This window comes from Geotrypetes seraphini, chromosome 1, assembly GCF_902459505.1.
Source record: "Geotrypetes seraphini chromosome 1, aGeoSer1.1, whole genome shotgun sequence".
In the NCBI taxonomy this organism is placed as follows: Eukaryota; Metazoa; Chordata; class Amphibia; order Gymnophiona; family Dermophiidae; genus Geotrypetes; species Geotrypetes seraphini.
In genome coordinates this window covers 198,751,871-198,769,275 of record NC_047084.1, presented here as the reverse complement: position 1 = coordinate 198,769,275, position 17,405 = coordinate 198,751,871, and the positions used below count along the sequence as shown (strand labels likewise).

Below are 17,405 nucleotides of genomic sequence, written 5' to 3'. Positions count from 1 at the left end.
AAAAATAAAAATTGCCAGTGAAGGTAAGGGGACAGGAGGGAGATGCTTGGACTGCGGCAAGTGGGAGGGAGGGGGCTGCTTGACCGCGCAAAGGGTGCTGAAGGGAAGTGGAGAGAGGGGGTGAGAGGAACAGATACTGAAGGGAAATGGAGAAGAGGGAGTGGGGAGAAGATGCTGAAGGAAAGTGGGTAGGAGTGGGAGGGGAGAAGACGCTAAAAAGAAAGTGGGTAGGAGAGGGAGGGGAGAAGACGCTGAAGGAAAGTGGGTAGAAGAGAGTGGAACAGACTCTGAAGTTAATTGGATGGAAGGAGGGGATAAAGAAAAAAAAAAAGGCATATGCTGGATTGGGGAGACAGATACCAGATCTGAGGGGAGGAAAGGAGGAGAGAGATGCTAAAAACCACCTGGGGGAGGGAAGGAAAGATGGAAGGGAAGAAGACAGAGATGCAAGACCATGGGGGGAGTGGAGGGAAGAAGATGGGTGCCAGACCAATGGGGGGGGGGGGCGGAGGGAGAGATGGAAGGGAGAGGCACAATAACAGAGCAGATGCCAATGGAAGAGGCAGAGAGAAGGCAGACAGTGAATGGAAGGAATAGAATAACGAGAAGATGAGAAAAGCAGAAACCAGACAACAAAGGTAGAAAAAAAATTATATTTATTTTCTTTTTTTTGCTTTAGGATAAAGTAGTATATTAGTTGTGTTGATAAACATTTATGAACAAAACCCTGCCAGCTGAAGATCTCTTTCTTTAGTTCAGTGGTTCCCAACCCTGTCCTGGAGGACCACCAAGCCAATCGGGTTTTCAGGCTAGCTCTAATGAATATGCATGAGAGAGATTTGCATGTAATGGAAATGACAGAAATGCAAATCTGCTCCATGCATATTCATTAGGGCGATCCTGAAAACCCAATTGGCCTGGTGGTCCTCCAGTATAGGGTTGGGAACCACTGCTCTAGTTCGTAAGCCAGAACTTTGATTTATAAAATGACAATTGTACAAAATATTGTTTCTTTTTATACTTTAATAAAATAAGTTCAGTATAAAACTTTATCCCAGGACAAGCAGGCAGCATATTCTCTACATGTGGGTGACGTCGCCGACGGAGCCCCCTAGCGGACGTTTTCGCAAGCAGACTTGCTTGAATACCTTCAAGCTTGCGATTGGCTCGCGCATGCGCGCGTGCCCCTCCGCCCTGTCTAGGGCATGCGTCTCCTCAGCGTGGCCTCAGTTCTCTGTTTTCCGCGGAACTAGAAGCACTGCTCCCTTGCTTTGCACGATATCGTTGTCCCTCTTGCACCGTGGCTTATTTGGTTAGTTTCAGTTGAGTCACTGTGCCCGCGTCTTTGTTTTCCTTTCTTTTTCATTTTTTCAGTTCGTATATTTTTGACCGGGTTCTTGGTCTTACTCTGGGCACCTGGCCTCACGGGGCTGCGGCCGTATTTTCTTCTTATGTCCCGGCCTCGTTCCAGGTTTAAAAACTGTACTAAGTGCAACCGGGTTATCTCTATCACCAACCCTCATCGTGGGTGTGTGGAGTGCCTGGGCGCAGAGCACCGCGCTGAGTCATGTTCCCGTTGTGCGACTTTGCAACCGCGGTCTCTTCTTAGGAGGGTGGCCAAGATTCTCCAACTCTTTGGCCCCATGGATCCTGCAGGACAGGCCTCGAGCTCGGCCTCAGCGCCTTCGTTGGGTGCCTCGGCCTCGAAGTCCTCAGCTTCGAAGTCCCCGTCGGCCTCGAAGGCTCCGGCCTCGGCTCCTCCTGCTACTCCAGCCTCGGGTAAGTCTCCTCTTTCCTCCTCAGGTGTGCCGGCAAAGAAGCCTACCTCGGTGTCTCATGTCAGTGCTGCCTTGTCGGCGTCTTCGAGACATCACTCTAAGCGTGCCTCCTCACTTAGGGAATACTCTTCCTCGAGGTCGCCCCTGAAGGAGTGCACTGATGCACCTAAGACCCAACCACCTTTGGTCTCGATGCCTATGTTCGAGGACATGCTTAAGGCTATATTTACCACGCAGCTTTCCTCGGTGGTGAGCCAACTGGTCCCAACTTTGACGCCTCTGACCTCGGTCTTGACCCAGTCTCGGTCTGACCAGCCTGAGCGTCCCCTCGTATCTGGAGGCCATGCTTGCAAGACTCCCAGGTTCCCTTGAGTGATTCTTCATCCCCCGAGTCACCTGTGACTTTTCGGGGGTCCAGGCCACGGGCTCATTTTTCCCCCGCTGCTATGTCACGGCTTGCCCCTCCTAAAAAACCCCGATCTTCTCCGCCCCTTCGGGCAGGTCTCTGACCGCGAAACCTTCCAGGCACGTGCTTGTCCTCAAATTGGACTCTAGTTTGTGTTCCCCATCGAGGCGGCTGCCAGCCTCTAAGGGGTCTTCTTCGAAACCGGTGGAGGAATTTTCCTTTGCCCCATCTTCTCCGAGGCTTCGCCAACTGTTTCCTCGGACCCCGGGGTCTTCCCCGGTCCATCTTGCATGGGGTCATTCCTCGACACCCCCCAAACACTTTAGTCCAGCCTCTTCGGTCTCCCATTTGCGGGACTCCGAGGCACCGGCTTACTATTCGAGGGAAATTTCGCCCTCTTTCTCGGCTGCCCCCAGATATCGCTCGGGGTCTCCTCAGGAGAATGTGTCTTCTCGAAACTCCTCCTTTACTCGTTTCATCTCTGACATGGGTAGGGCCTTGAACATGGACCTCCAGTCTGAGTCCCGTTATACCCAGGAATACCTGGCGGAAATGGGTGTTGATCATCCGCCCCGTGAGGTGCTGCGATTACCATTGCACTTTTCTCCGGAACCTGGAGACCCCCCTATGCGGTCACAGCCATTCCCTCCAAGTTGGAGTCCCGTTACAGGACGATCCCGGTTAAGGGGTTTGAAAGTTCTCAGTTTTCTCACCAATCCTTGGTGGTTGAGTTTTCCTTGAAGAAGTCTAACCCCTCAAAGGTTTACGCTGCCATCTCTCCGGGCAGGGAGGGCCGTACGATGGACAATTTTGGTCGCCGTCTTTATCAAAACTCAATGATGGCAAATCGTGTCCTCAACTATAATTTTATCTTCACATCCTACCTCCGGTTCTGTGTGGATGCCCTCCACTCGTTGGATGTTTCATTTCAGAAAACAGCTGTTCGTTTGGATGATGTCAGGGTATAAATGTCCATCTCACAGCCAAAATTAAACAGGAAATATAGACTGTTTGATTATGGCTATTAGATGGACCTTTATTGGATGTTATGAGCAGGATATTTTTTGGGACATTAGACTTTTTCTTTTTTTTTTTTTACAAAGCCCCCCTCTAATCTAATCTTCCATTTGTGAGTCGCACATACCTATATAGGCTCAGGGCGACAGATCAAAGGGGAAGGGGAAAGAAAAGAGGAGGGGCATGGGGAAGTGATGGGGTATTGTGAGGATGGCAGGTTTAGTAGGAGAATTAAGAAGAGGGATCTAGAAGTAGGGGGCATTAAATATAAACTAAGACAGTTAATTGTCAAAAAGGTGAGTCTTCAGGATTTTTCTGAATGTGGTGTAGTTTGTCTCTTTCCTGATAGTGTCTGGTAGGTCGTTCCAGGTTTTTACACCTAGATAAGTTAACATAGAATGGAAAATTTGCTTGTAGTGGAGGTATTTTGTGGATGGCAGGTTTAGTTGGATTCTATTAAGGATTCTTGTTGATGTTGGCCAAACATTAGAGAATAATTGGATGAGAGGGGATGCTGAGCTTCCATATAGAATCTGGTGTAGGATACATGACGATCTGAAAATTATTTGGGATGATATTGGGAGCCAATGTAGCTGCCTGATGAAGATTGAGATTGAATCAAATTTCTTTAATTTGTAGATTAGTCTTTGGATGAGTTGTAATTTGTGGATAAGAGTGGTGTTGATGCCAAGGTAGGCGGAGTTGCAATAGTCCAATTGAGATAGGATCATCATCTGAACAATTAGAGCAAAGTGGTGTTGGTGGAAATATGATCTTGTGAGTCGCAGTTGACGCATAGTGTAGATGGTCTTTTCCTAAGGTTAGATATTTGTGGTTCCATTGTGAGAGTGTCATTTAAGATGCAGCCTAGTACCTTGGTGGATTTTTACATTATGAGAGTGATGCCTGATGAAAGAGTGAGGTTTGATATGGCATTCTGTTGGGAGGAGGAGGAGTCTTCCATTTTGATGTGTCCCAGAGAGCTCATAAATAAATTGAATAGGATTGGAGATAGTGGGGAGCCTTGTGGGATGCCATAGAATGTCTTCCAAGGTTTAGAGCAGAGCTGCTCAAGTCCAGTCCTTGAGATAATAATAATAATAACTTTATTCTTATATACCGCCAACAATCTTGCGACTTCTAGGCGGTTTACAATAAAGAGAAACTGTGCAGGCAGCGACTTACAGAGTATAGCAGTGTACATCTGATAGTAACAGCATTAGTAATAGTAACAACAGTTTATATACTGCAGGACCGTGAAGTTCCATGCGGTTTGCAATGAATTAGAAAAATTCCATAAATTGATTGGAGCATTCATAGTTAGTGATTAGGGGTTGACAGTTTACAAGATCAGATTTGGGGGGATTACGAAGGGGGCTATTGTCCTGATTCGTTACCTAGGTATTTCGAGAACAGGTATGTTTTTAGGTGTTTCCTAAATTCTCCATAGTTGTTTGTGTGTGTAATTAGTTTATCTAAGTCTTTGCCCCATAAGGCTGCTTGATACGATAGAAGTTGTTATCTACTGGCAGGCCAAGTTTTCAGGATATCCACAATGAATATGCATGAAAGAGATTTGCATACCAAGAAGGCAGTGCAGGCAAATCTTTCTCATGCATATTCATTGTGGATATCCTGAAAACCTGGCCTGCCAGTAGATCTCAAGGACCGGACTTGGGCAGCCCTGGTTTAGAGTATGATTCTTGCATTTTGACCATGTATTCATGATTTTGCAGTTAGTAGGCGAACCATTTTAGTACAGTTCCTGTTGTTCCCCTCCATGTATCAAAAAACCCCTCCATCACTCTATTGTATCATATGGAAAACAATTGCATCCAGAGTTCAAAATCCAAACATCACTGTGCCTAAACTTTCCCGTTCCATGTCATACATCCAAAAAATACCAAGTAGAGATATAACTAAAATTTAGTTTGTGTGTAAGGCTTCTCCCAAGGCACATTCATTATTACTGTAGAATCTCAGTTATCCAGCACCCATGGTGATTGATGGATACCAGATAACTGTTTATCTGGTTAATTGTGTGTGTGTGTGTTAAACCTTGTCTAACACACTCTCAATTCCCCCGCCCTGAAGCACCAGCATGGCAGCAGTCCTGAGCCACAAAGCCCTCCTTCATCCCCCTGCCCTGAAGTGGCAGAAGCAGACGGTGGTCCTGAGTCAAGAACCCCCTCGCTCCCTCCCTCTCTCTCTTCCTTACCCAAAGCACAGAAGTCAGCAGGAGGCAGCCTTGAAACAGGCTGCTCTCAGCCAGCCCTGACAGGGCCTTTCGTCTGATGCTTTGGAAGTGACGCATCAGAAGAAAGGCCCTGCTGGGGATGGCCACGAGCAGCCTGTTTTGAGGCTGCCTCCTGCTGACCGCTCTGCTTCAGGTAAGGCAGAGAGGGAGGGAGCGAGTGAGCAAGGAGTTCACGGCTTCTGCCTCTTTGGGGCTTGAGGGAGGAGGGCTTTGTGGCTCAGGATGCCCTGCTGGTGCTTCGGGGTGGTAGGGAGGGGGACTGTAGCTGCTTGGGGCTGGAGAGAGGGAGCATTTGTGGCTCAGGATGCTGCCGCTGGTGCTTCAAGGGACTTTTTTTTTTTAAGTGGCATTTTTGTTGTGTGTGAATCCGGGTTAACTGAAACCCAGTTAACCCTCTACTGTACTTGCAACCAGGGCTGTGAAGTTGGTACACCAAACCTTTGACGCTGACTCCTCTATTTTTGCACTTTCTAACTCTGATTCCTACTGATACTAAGCTTTAAATTTTTTGTTCTGGATCTAAAGTACTTGTAAATATAACAGTTTTATGTGCTTTACTATACCCTGGACAGCCAGCTCTCTCTACCAAAAAGCCAGCATTAAGTTTCATTGTCTAGAGAGTATGATTTATACATTGGAATCTGTTCTGCTGTTTGATACTGACTTAACTGAGTTTTAGGATGGACTGGAGAATATATGGAAATGTGCTAAGCCAGCTGAAAGAAATGAATAAAGAAAGCCTAATTAGAATGGTATAATATTTTGATTTTTATTTTAGATTTCCTGTATGTCCTCTTCTGTGGCTTACTCTGCTAATGGCTGCAAGATTTAATGAGCTAGTATTCAGTTGGAAATGTAGTTCCATCCAATTAACTGTCACTTTTCAACATTAGTGGCTTTAAAAAAAAATACCTCTTTCCTACCTCATTATTATTATTTTTTTTTTTTGCCTTTGTTCTAGTTACTAGTGGAATGGATTTTTTTTCTTGATTTCTTTAAGCAGGAATAAAGTCTCAAGAATGATCGATTCGTAGTTAATGCCAGCTTTCGTTTTCCTTTTGTAGATTGCATGTGGTAAGAGGATTTATCACTAGTTGGCATCCATGCAAAAATCTCACCAGATTTATCAATTCAAGCATCTTTATCCCATTTTCAGTAACAGGGACTAACGTTGACGTTATTGTTAATATCAGTGTGATTGCTGCAAGATTTCTAAACAGAAATACTAAGGCGTACACAGTATCCACACAATAGTCTCCACATCGTCAATCTCTTTCATCCCTCTCACTAGCTTCTAAAATTCCCTGTGAGTTTGTCCTGTAGATGACATTGTATGGAATGTATAGCAAGGAAGCTATGTGCTTGAAACTTGGCCAGAAGAGAGTTATAATAAGCATATGATTTCTGTGGTTATCAGCACTGTCTCTTCACATGATTAACTGAATAATATCATCAGGTACTTCCTTTTTTGTACTTAAAGGGTGGTGCACTGTGCCAAAGCTATGTTTTACAACTAGGGGAAGAGATAGGTTTCTTTGCACTTGATAGTATGATTGAATGCAAAGGGAATGACACAGACATTGCAGATCCTTTCAGACAGAGAAAAGGGAGGAGCGCGTAGCGCAGTGGTTAACGCTACAGCCTTGGCACGCTGAGGTTGTGGGTTCAAACCCACACTGCTCCTCGTGCCCCAGGTACATTAGATTATGAGCCCACAAGGACAGACAGGAAAAAATGCTTGAGTACCTGAATAAATTCATGTTCTTAGCTCCCTTGGAAGAACAGTATAAAAAATTGAATAAATAAATATGATGACAGGCTGAATCCATCTAGGGCAGCTTCTCAGTATGTCCCCCACCATCATGGTGCCGTAGAATAGTGGTTCTCAAACATGTCTTATGGAACTCCCAGCCAGTCAGATTTTCTGGACATTCCTAAAGAATATGCATGAGAGGTGTATGCATATAATGGAGTTGACAGGAATGCAAATCTACCTCATGCATATTCATTGAGAGTTGCTGCTTTAGAGTACAGTTGATTATGATATATATCTTCTTTGAAATATCACCTCTGCTTATCTCGTTGTTTCTGGAATTCTGCTACACCTCTCCACTCTTACCAAGATGGAGGCTTTATATGAGTATGAGCCATGAAGAGGAGACTGTGGGTTGCAGTTCTTTTTACTATTGTGTTGAATTAAAGATTAAATAAACGATGAACAGCAGTCCCACAGGAAAGTGTTCAAACTTCTGTGATGTGGGTAATTTAAAGCTCTGTGAAAAAGTTATCCATAGGCTGGCAATATTCAGTCAAAGCAACAATAGTTAATACTTAAGAAATAAATTACACAAGGCTGAAAAGTATCCATGCATTTTAGGCAAAGCTTAAAAACCTACCTGTTCAATTGGTTTCTAGAAGAGCACTAAACCATGTACTCCCCTCGGATGACCATAAATGCTCCATGCACAGATACTCCTAGTACTCACTATGTCTTATTTTCCCCTCCCCCCCCCCCCCCCCCTCGGCTACCTGTATTAAGGTATCTCTGTCTTTAACTTATCTCTGTCTGTTTACCTATTTGAATTTTTCATATTAATTAACCATGATAAAATATCTGACACTGATCTTAGCCTACTTCTAGGTTGTTTGTATTTGTACCTTCCCTGATTATTTACGGTCTTTAGATAATTCTTGTTAACTGCATTGATAACCATGGTGTATCACAGTTTACAAATAAAATTTTATGTTATGTTATACAAATATTTGATTTTCTGTTTCAACTAAACCACATATACGTAATTAAGTTCATAATACATTGCTACTAAAATGTTTTAATCGCTGTCCCCTCGAAGCTGAGTGGGAGTCCTACAACTGCATATTGTGCTTTCAATTGCTTGGAACAGGCAGGTTCCTAGGAGACCAGCAGAGCTTGCCTGTCCCTTGATATTGAAAATGTGATAGTGGAAAAGTACCCATCACTGGTAGGGCTGTAAGTGAAGGACTCCAGCTTAAAGGGAACAGTGATCCTAATGCCAATTTGTTGAATAATACTCATGCCTGTTCTCGGAGAATTGTAGTGGATTTTTAATGGTCATGAAAGTCATTTCAGCTTCTTCACCTCTCTTTAAATACAGGGTTGAATCATAAAGTTCACTATTCACTGGTGAACTCTGCAGATGGACAGTTCTCCATAGGTGAAGTATCTGGAATTATCAGCTTGGAGAAACCTTTGGATCGAGAGTTGCAGGCGGTGTATACCCTGATTGTGAAAGCTGTAGATCAAGGGTCACCCTTAAAACTGTCCTCTATTGCTACGGTCATGGTGTCTGTTTTGGATATAAATGATAATCCTCCAGCGTTTGAACACCGAGAGTATGGTGCTATTCTATCAGAAGATACCCCGGTTGGAACAGAAGTCCTTAAAATTTATGCCACCAGCAGAGATATAGAAGCTAATGCAGAAATCACTTATTTAATAGTCAACGGTAATGAACACGGAAAATTCAGCATCAGTTCAGAAACAGGTACTTTTAGTCAGTACATATGACTTGGGGACTGCTTTTTGGACTCTAAAACAGCAGAGGTATTCTGCTATAGCCCTTCCCTTCCAGCCAGCCAGCAGAGAAGCAGAGGAGAGGATGTGAGCCTGGGGCAGAGCAAAGAACAGTCGGCTCCCTAATCAAGCCCCTCCTCTTCTGTTGCTTCTGTGCTGGACCACCTGCCCTCTCCCCTACGCTGTTCCACTTCCTTTTTGTCTACAAACTAAGTGTCTCTGTTAATAGTTTCAGTATCTGTTTATGTGCTTCTTTTTAAAAACCTTTAGTCCTATTAAATTGATTTAGTTCCAGAAGAGCTCTTCTGCAGATAGCTATTTATTTACACTCATTGTGATTCCCTTGGTTCACGGCCAGCTAACCTTTAACTACAGTTTTAAAACAAGGCATGAGAAGGTCTAGGTCAGGGCTGCCCAAGTCCGGTCCTCGAGATCTACTGGCAGGCCATGTTTTCAGGATATCCACAATGAATATGCATGAGAGAGATTTGCCTGCATTGCTTTCTTGGTATGCAGATCCCATGCATATTCATTGTGAATATCCTGAAAACCTGGCCTGCCAGTAGATCTCGAGGACTGGACTTGGGCAGCCCTGGTCTAGGTTCTAGAACAGATTTGAGATTATCCAGTATTAATTCTGTCTCTGTTGTTTTAGGGGGCTAACTAGGGTCTTTGTTTGTTTTTACATAGGGCCTCTTTTATCAAAGAAATTAAAACAGGCTGGAGCGGCAAATGCACCGAAGTCCTTGGGAATTTAAAGGGCTTTGGAGCATTTGCCATGCGGCACTTGCTAGTGCAGCTTGATAAGAGGTCCTTAGTTTAAATGGAAGCATTAAGGGCCTGTTTTACAAAGCCACGCAAGCAGCTGCCGCACGGCAGCAGCCCCGAAGCCCTTTAAATCTCTATGGGCTTCGGGGCCGTTACCGCACTGCAGCCGCTAGTGCTGCTTTGTTAAGCAGGCCCTAAATGTAAGCATGAACTGCGGCCTTATGCAAAAACTTTACTTCTAACCTTGTTTTCTAATGTGTTTTTCAAAATTGACTATTATACATTGTGAGACTCATTTTCAAAGCAATTAGACACACAAAGCACCGTAGAAACCTATGGTACTTTGCGTGTCTTAAGTGCTTTGAAAATGAGCCCCATTGTCTCCCAGCACTTTAAACAAAATTATAACTTACCCTAATGCAGGTTCAGAATTCTTCCTATCTGTGTTTTTTAGTTAAAAAAAAAAAAGACTATGTGGTATAATTATATACAAGTCGATGTTTGTATAGGAAAATGTGAACTGAATTGGAAGAGGTACTGATGTGGTTTAGTGGTGACCTGATTTGCAATGTGTTGTTTCCTCTTACTGTCTTCTGTGAGGACAAATCCAGATGTTGGAGCGCACTGGTTATAGAGTTAACACTATATTTTGTTTAATCAGCATTGTGCTCAGGTTATGGCTAGAGAATAATTTTCTTTAATGGTATCCTCCTACTGACTTTCAAAGAAGTTAGATGTTCATTAACTCTATTTATCATCTCTCTTCAACCTTCCTCTCTTGCCAGGTGTCATATTCATAATTCAAAACCTGGACTATGAAAGTTCCCATGAATATTATTTGACAGTGGAGGCTACTGATGGGGGGACACCTTCCCTTAGTGATGTTGCAACTGTGAATATTAATGTGACAGATATTAACGACAACAGTCCCGTGTTCAGCCAGAGAACCTACACCTCCGTTATCAGTGAAGATGCTGGGCTTGGGCAGTCGGTCGTTACAGTATGCATGATTTATTTTCCTTCCTCTTGATGTACTCTTTATTATGTAGTTGCTAGCCATTGTTTCAAGACTGTTTGAATTCTCTAAAGGTGGTGATGACTCTGTAGATTGAAAAGGGCCATGATAATCACCTCAAAAACATTTTTACATAGAACTGGATTAGAGAGAACAAGAAGAATGTAAATTGCCCTGTGTGTGGGTGTCTAAAATGTAAATTAGTATCCATGCAATATTATTCTCAGGGTTGTTAGCAGAATACGAAACATGTGAACACCCTATGTTATGTTAAAGTAGATTCAGAGAAGATGCAGTTAAACTTACATTCTAGGTGTTGAAAAATTCAGTGTATCCAAATTTGAAAGCACTTCTTGTTTTTTTTTTTAAGTTTAAATGAGACCACACATTTTTAAGCAGAAAGAACAGCTTTTACAAGTTGTTTTCACTTTCTGAATTCTGGGAGATTTACCCTCTCTTCTGTTAAACTGTGCTAGTAGTTTTTAGCGCAGATGGCTCGCGCTGCTCCCAAGGCTCCTAGGAACTCTATGAAACTGCTAGCGCAGTTTAATAAAAGAGGTCCTTAATGTTTTCTTGGAAGTAAAATATCTCCAAATAGTTTAACTGAAGTCACATTTTTATCCTTCAGAATGCTATAATGTGCTAGATTTCAAAAAGCTGTGGCTTCCATGGGGTGAGTTCATTGAGAATGCCGTTTCTTCTCTCAGTCATGTTAAATGAGGAATCCATTTTTATGTAGGTTATGGCCGAAGATGCTGATGGACCCTCCAACAACAACATTCGTTACTCCATCATAAATGGTAACCAGGGAGATTCATTTAATATTGACCCAGTACGAGGTGATATAAAAGTGGCAAAGCTTTTAGACAGAGAGAGGGTAAGTTATTCTTTTTTTCTATTTGGGGTTTTTTGGTTTTTTTTATGGTTCACACAAATGACAACGCACCAGCATACAATTTTGTTTTCTTTTACAGACCGTTAATTCATCAACCAACAAAAGAACAAAGGATTACATTGTACATTAAAACACCTTGCTCCCTCCTCCCCAAAAGTGTACTCTCCCACTCTCCCTATTCCCTTCTCTACTCCATCCTCCCTTCCCTCCTTGGCGTCCTCATCATCATCCCCACAAACTAATACCTTACAGAACATTTCCCTTTTTATTTTGCAACCACGCTTAATATGGTGACCAAATCCTCTGAAACGTAATCTGATTTTTATATTCTGTATTCTCATTCATCCTATATATATTCCACATGCTCATTATCATCATCGACCTTCTTGATGAGAGCTGGTGTTCCTTTCATTGCTGTGCAATTTCCATCCTCGTCACCAAGCCTCACATTACCATCGTTCTTTGTTTACTGTTCAGTGTGTTTTTAAGTAGAATGCAGGAAATTAGTACAGTAGGTTTCTTGGAGAGTGTGTGTGGCATCATTCTAGCCCAAAGCATTTCAAAATGTAGGAATGTTTTCCAAGTGTAAACACTATTTATAAAGCATATATGTGTTACATGAGTCCAAGTTTTGAGCAAAATCATTCATTAAAATGCATTATATTATGTTTTAGGGTTCTGCTTATTGGCATATGTTTTATGTGGGTATATCTTTGAAATAATGACTGTATGATTATTTCTTTTAAAATTAGATTTCAGGTTATACATTGACTATTCAAGCTACAGATAATGGAAATCCGCCACGTACCAACACTACTGATGTCAATATTGATGTATCTGACATAAATGACAACCCTCCCATTTTCTCCAAAGAAAACTATAGTGTTATCATTCAGGTAATCTAAACAGAGTGGTGTTTAAGCAAATGTCATAAAACCTGCAATTCTGTATACAACTTGCTTGATGGCAAAATCCTGCCATTGGTTTGAAATATTTTTGGTAAAAATGCAAGTTAAACAATGTGGTCTCAGAGTGCTAAACACTTAGGGCTCCTTTTACTAAGCTGCATTAGGGCATTAACGCGAGGAATAGAGCGTGCTAGATGCTAACACCAGCATTGAGCTGGTGTTAGTTCTTGCCACGTAGCGAGGGGTTAGCGCGCGCTAATCTGCGTGCGCTAAAAACGCTAGTGCACCTTAGTAAAAGGAGCCCCTTAGTCCAGTGAGTTTCCTGTTTTTCCATAAGCTATTTTTCCTACAATGCAAAAAAACTGGAAACTTACTGGACTAAGTATATAGTCTTTGATGAAGATTACATTGTTTAACTTGCTTTTTTACCAAACTTTTCAAACCATCCTCGTATGTCTAATACTTTGTCAGAAGATGTTAGTCATTAAAATGCTTACTTAACCACTGGGTCAATTTTCAGTCCTATTAAAAATGTGCTTAACTTTCAAAGTAGAGAATGACACGGGGAAAAAATTTGTCCCTGTCACCACCCCGTCCCTGCGACCATTGTCCCCGCCCAGTCGCCGTCACCGCAACCACTGTCCCCGCCCCATCCCCACGACTACTGTCCACTCCCTCCTTCCTAATGTGAGGAAACATGCACGATCACGGATCACGTGGTCCAGAAGCACCCTCCCGCCCGATCGCCGCGTCCTGCCATCTCCCTCCCTCCACCTCACCTTAGGTGCCTGCCGAGTCTGATTTTAATTCTTCTCCCAACCACACGCTTTCGATAAGCCACGCGCACGGCTGCTTGATCTGTTGAATCTTCTCCTCTGACCCAACTTCCTGTTTCCGGTTGCGTCAGAGGAGATTCAACAATTCAAGCAGCTGCGCATGCGCGACTTATTGAAAGTGTGCTGGCTGGGAGAAGAATTAAACTGGAATTCAGCAAGCACCTAAAGTGAGGTGGAGGGAGGGAGATGGCAGGATGTGGGATGCGGCGATTGGGTGGGGATGCTGGACCGCACGATCCGTGCTGGCTTCACTGTGGAGACGAGACCATTCACCGCTCCACGGGTCGGTGAATGGCCTTGTCCCTGTCCCCACAGCGACCACTAATTTGCTCTTCCCGTCTCAGCAGGTTACCCGTGGCTACTCGCAGCTAGCCGCAGGTAACAACCACCTTGTCATTCTCTATTTCAAAGTCAGGTGAATAGATCATTTCAAGCTCAACCTCATGGCAAAATATAATGCTATAAAGTTATATTAGCTGGTAAGATAAGTGGATAACATTGGGTTGTAGCTTCTAAAATAAGTGGGTAGTCCTAATGCTTTCATTGTGTTGTGAGCCAAAGTTAGGTGACTGATTTAAACACCCAAATATACATGCTGCAATAGCAGACCTAAATATTAAGTTGCCCAATTTTGGCCACCTAACTTTAGAGAACCTTTCAATTGCAAGCTTAGTTATTTCTCAAATCAAGGAGGCTAAAATTGGACCTCTGTGCTTCGTATTCACAGGTATGGTATGCTAAATTTTCAGTTCAGTTCTCTGGTTGAACATTGCAACCATTGTCAGACAGCTACTAAATATTTTCTTTAGTTCTCCTCTGAGATAAAGGATTTATGTAAATTTGAACTAGATGTAATAGCTATTTAATGAATATTCATGGAAAAATAAGTCTAGAAACCAAATAGACATGTTTCACTTGCCTTTCAAAGGTGTATAATTTATGCCTTGGACCTTCAGGCACAATTAGAATGTTCATGTGTATTGTGAAGTATGCACTGATAAATACTGTCCCCATTCCCTGAGTTGCCTGAGGTAAAATGACATTACAAATGGCTCAAAACAGTGCAGGAGTTGTAATTAAAACACCGGGAAAGCTCTTACTGTCTTGTTTTCCTTGATTTGTATTGATGTGCTGGATTAAATTACAAGCAGTCTGACCAGCTGTTTTCTGGGCATATAGAAATGCAAAGGTAATTCTCCTGCGTCAGGCCTACTGAAAACAGGGTTTTCTAAGGCCCTCTGCTGAGGAGTATTGAGATAAAGAGGGCTGCTTTGGTTACCTCATTGGAATAACTACAAGACGGCATCGTATCTTCCAAAACAGACAATATTCGTTTATTGTTAGAATAAAAAGTTACAATATTACAGCAGCCAAGGCATAGCAAAGCATAATGTATTGTCAGTTCAGAATATACAATGGAGAGAAGAATTTTCACTCATATGCGTAACAGGGGGCTAGCAGTTCCCCATAGTATAAGTAAGTGAATCTTTCTCTGGCTCTACTTAGCAAGCACGTGTTTTTTATACAGAGAAATTCTTCCTTTGTTCCAAGAAAGGCCATCCTCTAGCTCTGGTTATGTACTTCCCTATTGGTACATAAAATGATGTACAGCTAACTCCTCTTTCCCTTAGTCCACGCCTCTCTCACTTCCACATACCCCCCCCCCCCAGTAAAAGGGGGCCTTACAGAAACAGAGAACTGCTTCTGAACTTCCTTCTTTCAGCACAGAGACCTGCAGCTGTTAATTAGAGGTATTCGAGTTGGTGTCCTTGTAAGATGAAAAGTTGGCAAAGAGATGGCCTTTCAACAATCCAGCTTTCTGGTTCCCATAGCGTGGTTCAGAGATAGAGAGCAAATGTGTAGGTACCAACTTCTTTCATCTCGTTACACCCACATGAGCAGAGCTCCTTGCTCATTATTTCCAGGGTGCCTGGCATATGAAATCATACAGCACTGATGAGAGTCCAGCAGGGCCTTGAAGAGATAGACTCCCAGCAGGGAATGAAAACAAGAACATCATTGTTAGTATTGCAAAGGCTGTAGATGATGACGACAGACAGCAAAGTACAGGCAGGCTTATGGGAAAATATAAGTCTGTAGTTTGCAGCAGGGTGTCCAGCATACACAAGGGAAAATCTAGGTCTGTAGAGTCCAGTTGAATCATCCATATGTCCAAGATATACATGTCAGTAGCCATGTCAGTATCCTGGCCTTTTTAATAGCCTTCATAGGACTTTTGTCTTAAGATTGCCACACTCGGGAAAGATAATCAATAAACACAGTGTTATGCAGCGATTCATCATTATTTTGCAGGAAAACAAACCTCTTGGATTTAGTGTGCTGCAGCTGGTGGTGACCGACAAGGATTCTTCCCACAATGGCCCCCCTTTCGTCTTCAGCATTATGGGTGGAAATGAGGAGAATGCCTTTCAGATCGACCAGCAAGGTGTGCTCACGGCAGTTGCTGCTCTAAATCGTAAAATTCAGGATCACTATGTACTACATGTGAAGGTATGAACAAGGTGCTTTTTAGTCAGTAAGAACAAGGTGCTTTTCCACTCCGAACTGGAAATTAATTGTTTTGAATTTTGGTTATGGTAGTGTTACAATCTAGCATTTAAATTAGTTGATTGATTCTGTTTGATTTATTTTCAAAGGTTTTTAGACTTTTGTTAGATGCATTATTGACATTTTGTTTTTTTGGTACAAACATAAGAACCTCCATACTGGATCAGACCAAAGGTCCTTCGAGTCCAGTATCCTGTTTTCAACAGTCGCCAGTCCAGGGAACAAATATCTGGCAGGATGCCAGAAAGTGGATAGAGTTCATGATGCTTAGCCCCAGGGATAAAGCAGTGGCTTTTCCCATATCTGTCTTAAAAACAGCATATGGACGTCATAAAGACTTTATCCAAACTAGAGAATGACACGGGGAGCGATCCCCGCAGGGAGCTGCGGCGTGGCTGCGGTTTGGCTGCGGGTTATGGAGACTCCAAAGCCAAATCGCCGCAGACACGGGGACAAAAGTTTTCACCGCCCGCAAAAACGGTGAAAAGATTTGTCCCCGCAGGCCAATGTACCCCCTTCTAGGAACCGCTATTTACCTGTGTTTCACCGTGCTCCTCATTTGTCAGATCAACCCTTCCTGCCAATAGAACCCGCCCCCCCCCCCCGACGATCGCCGGCAGGAAGGTGCTCAGCCCTTCATGCCGACAGAACCAGCCCTCCCCAACGATCGCGGCAGGAGGGTACCCATCCCCTCCTGCCTACCCCAACAGCCCCCCCGACGATCGCAGCAGGAGGATATCCAACCCCTCCTGCCAGCTCCCCAACAGCCCCCCTATGATCACTGGTAGGAGGGTGCCCAACCCCTCCTGCCGGCCCCCCCCAACGGCCCCCTATATCGCCAATAGGAGGGTGCCCAACTCCTCCTGCCGGACCCTCCCCCAACAAACCCCGCCATCCCGAAACACCACCCTTAGTCTTACTTTCCAAGTTGGACCGGACAGCTCCTCGCTCGTCTGGCCAGCAGGCCTGCCTCCGTCCAAATGAGGCGGGCCCGCCCCTACCCTGCCCAACCCACAGGATCCTAGGGCCTGATTGGCCCAAGCACCTAAGGCCCCTCCTATAGCGGGAGTGGCTTTAGGTGCCTAGACCAATCAGGCCCTAGGATCCTGTGGGTTGGGCAGGGTAGGGGCGGGCCCGCCTCATTTGGACGGAGGCAAGCCTGCTGGCCATACGTGTGAGGAGCCGTCCGGTCCAACTTGGAAATTAAGACTAAGGGGGTTCCGGGGTGGGAGGGTTCGTTGGGGGGGGGTCCAGCAGGAGGGGTTGGGTACCCTCCTGCCGGCGATCTTAGGGGAGGCCATTGGGAGGACCGGCAGGAGGGGTTGGGTACCCTTCTGCTGCGATTGTCGGGAGGGCCGTTGGGGGGGGGTCTACAGGAGGGGTTGGGTGCCCTCCTGCCGTGAT

At 44.1% G+C, this 17,405-nt stretch overlaps 1 protein-coding gene across 7 annotated transcripts in view; it reads left to right on the top strand.

Moving 5' to 3' along the window:
* FAT1 (FAT atypical cadherin 1) overlaps window positions 1–17,405 on the top strand; it is a 363,497-nt gene that overhangs the window by 262,114 nt on the left and 83,978 nt on the right. For all 7 annotated transcript variants that reach the window (XM_033943896.1, XM_033943897.1, XM_033943893.1 and 4 more), the window contains exons 14-18: window positions 8,593–8,982; window positions 10,565–10,779; window positions 11,534–11,671; window positions 12,442–12,585; window positions 15,747–15,944. In XM_033943896.1, the coding sequence (XP_033799787.1) occupies window positions 8,593–8,982; window positions 10,565–10,779; window positions 11,534–11,671; window positions 12,442–12,585; window positions 15,747–15,944 (1,085 nt within the window). The remainder of the gene's footprint in view (window positions 1–8,592; window positions 8,983–10,564; window positions 10,780–11,533; window positions 11,672–12,441; window positions 12,586–15,746; window positions 15,945–17,405) is intronic.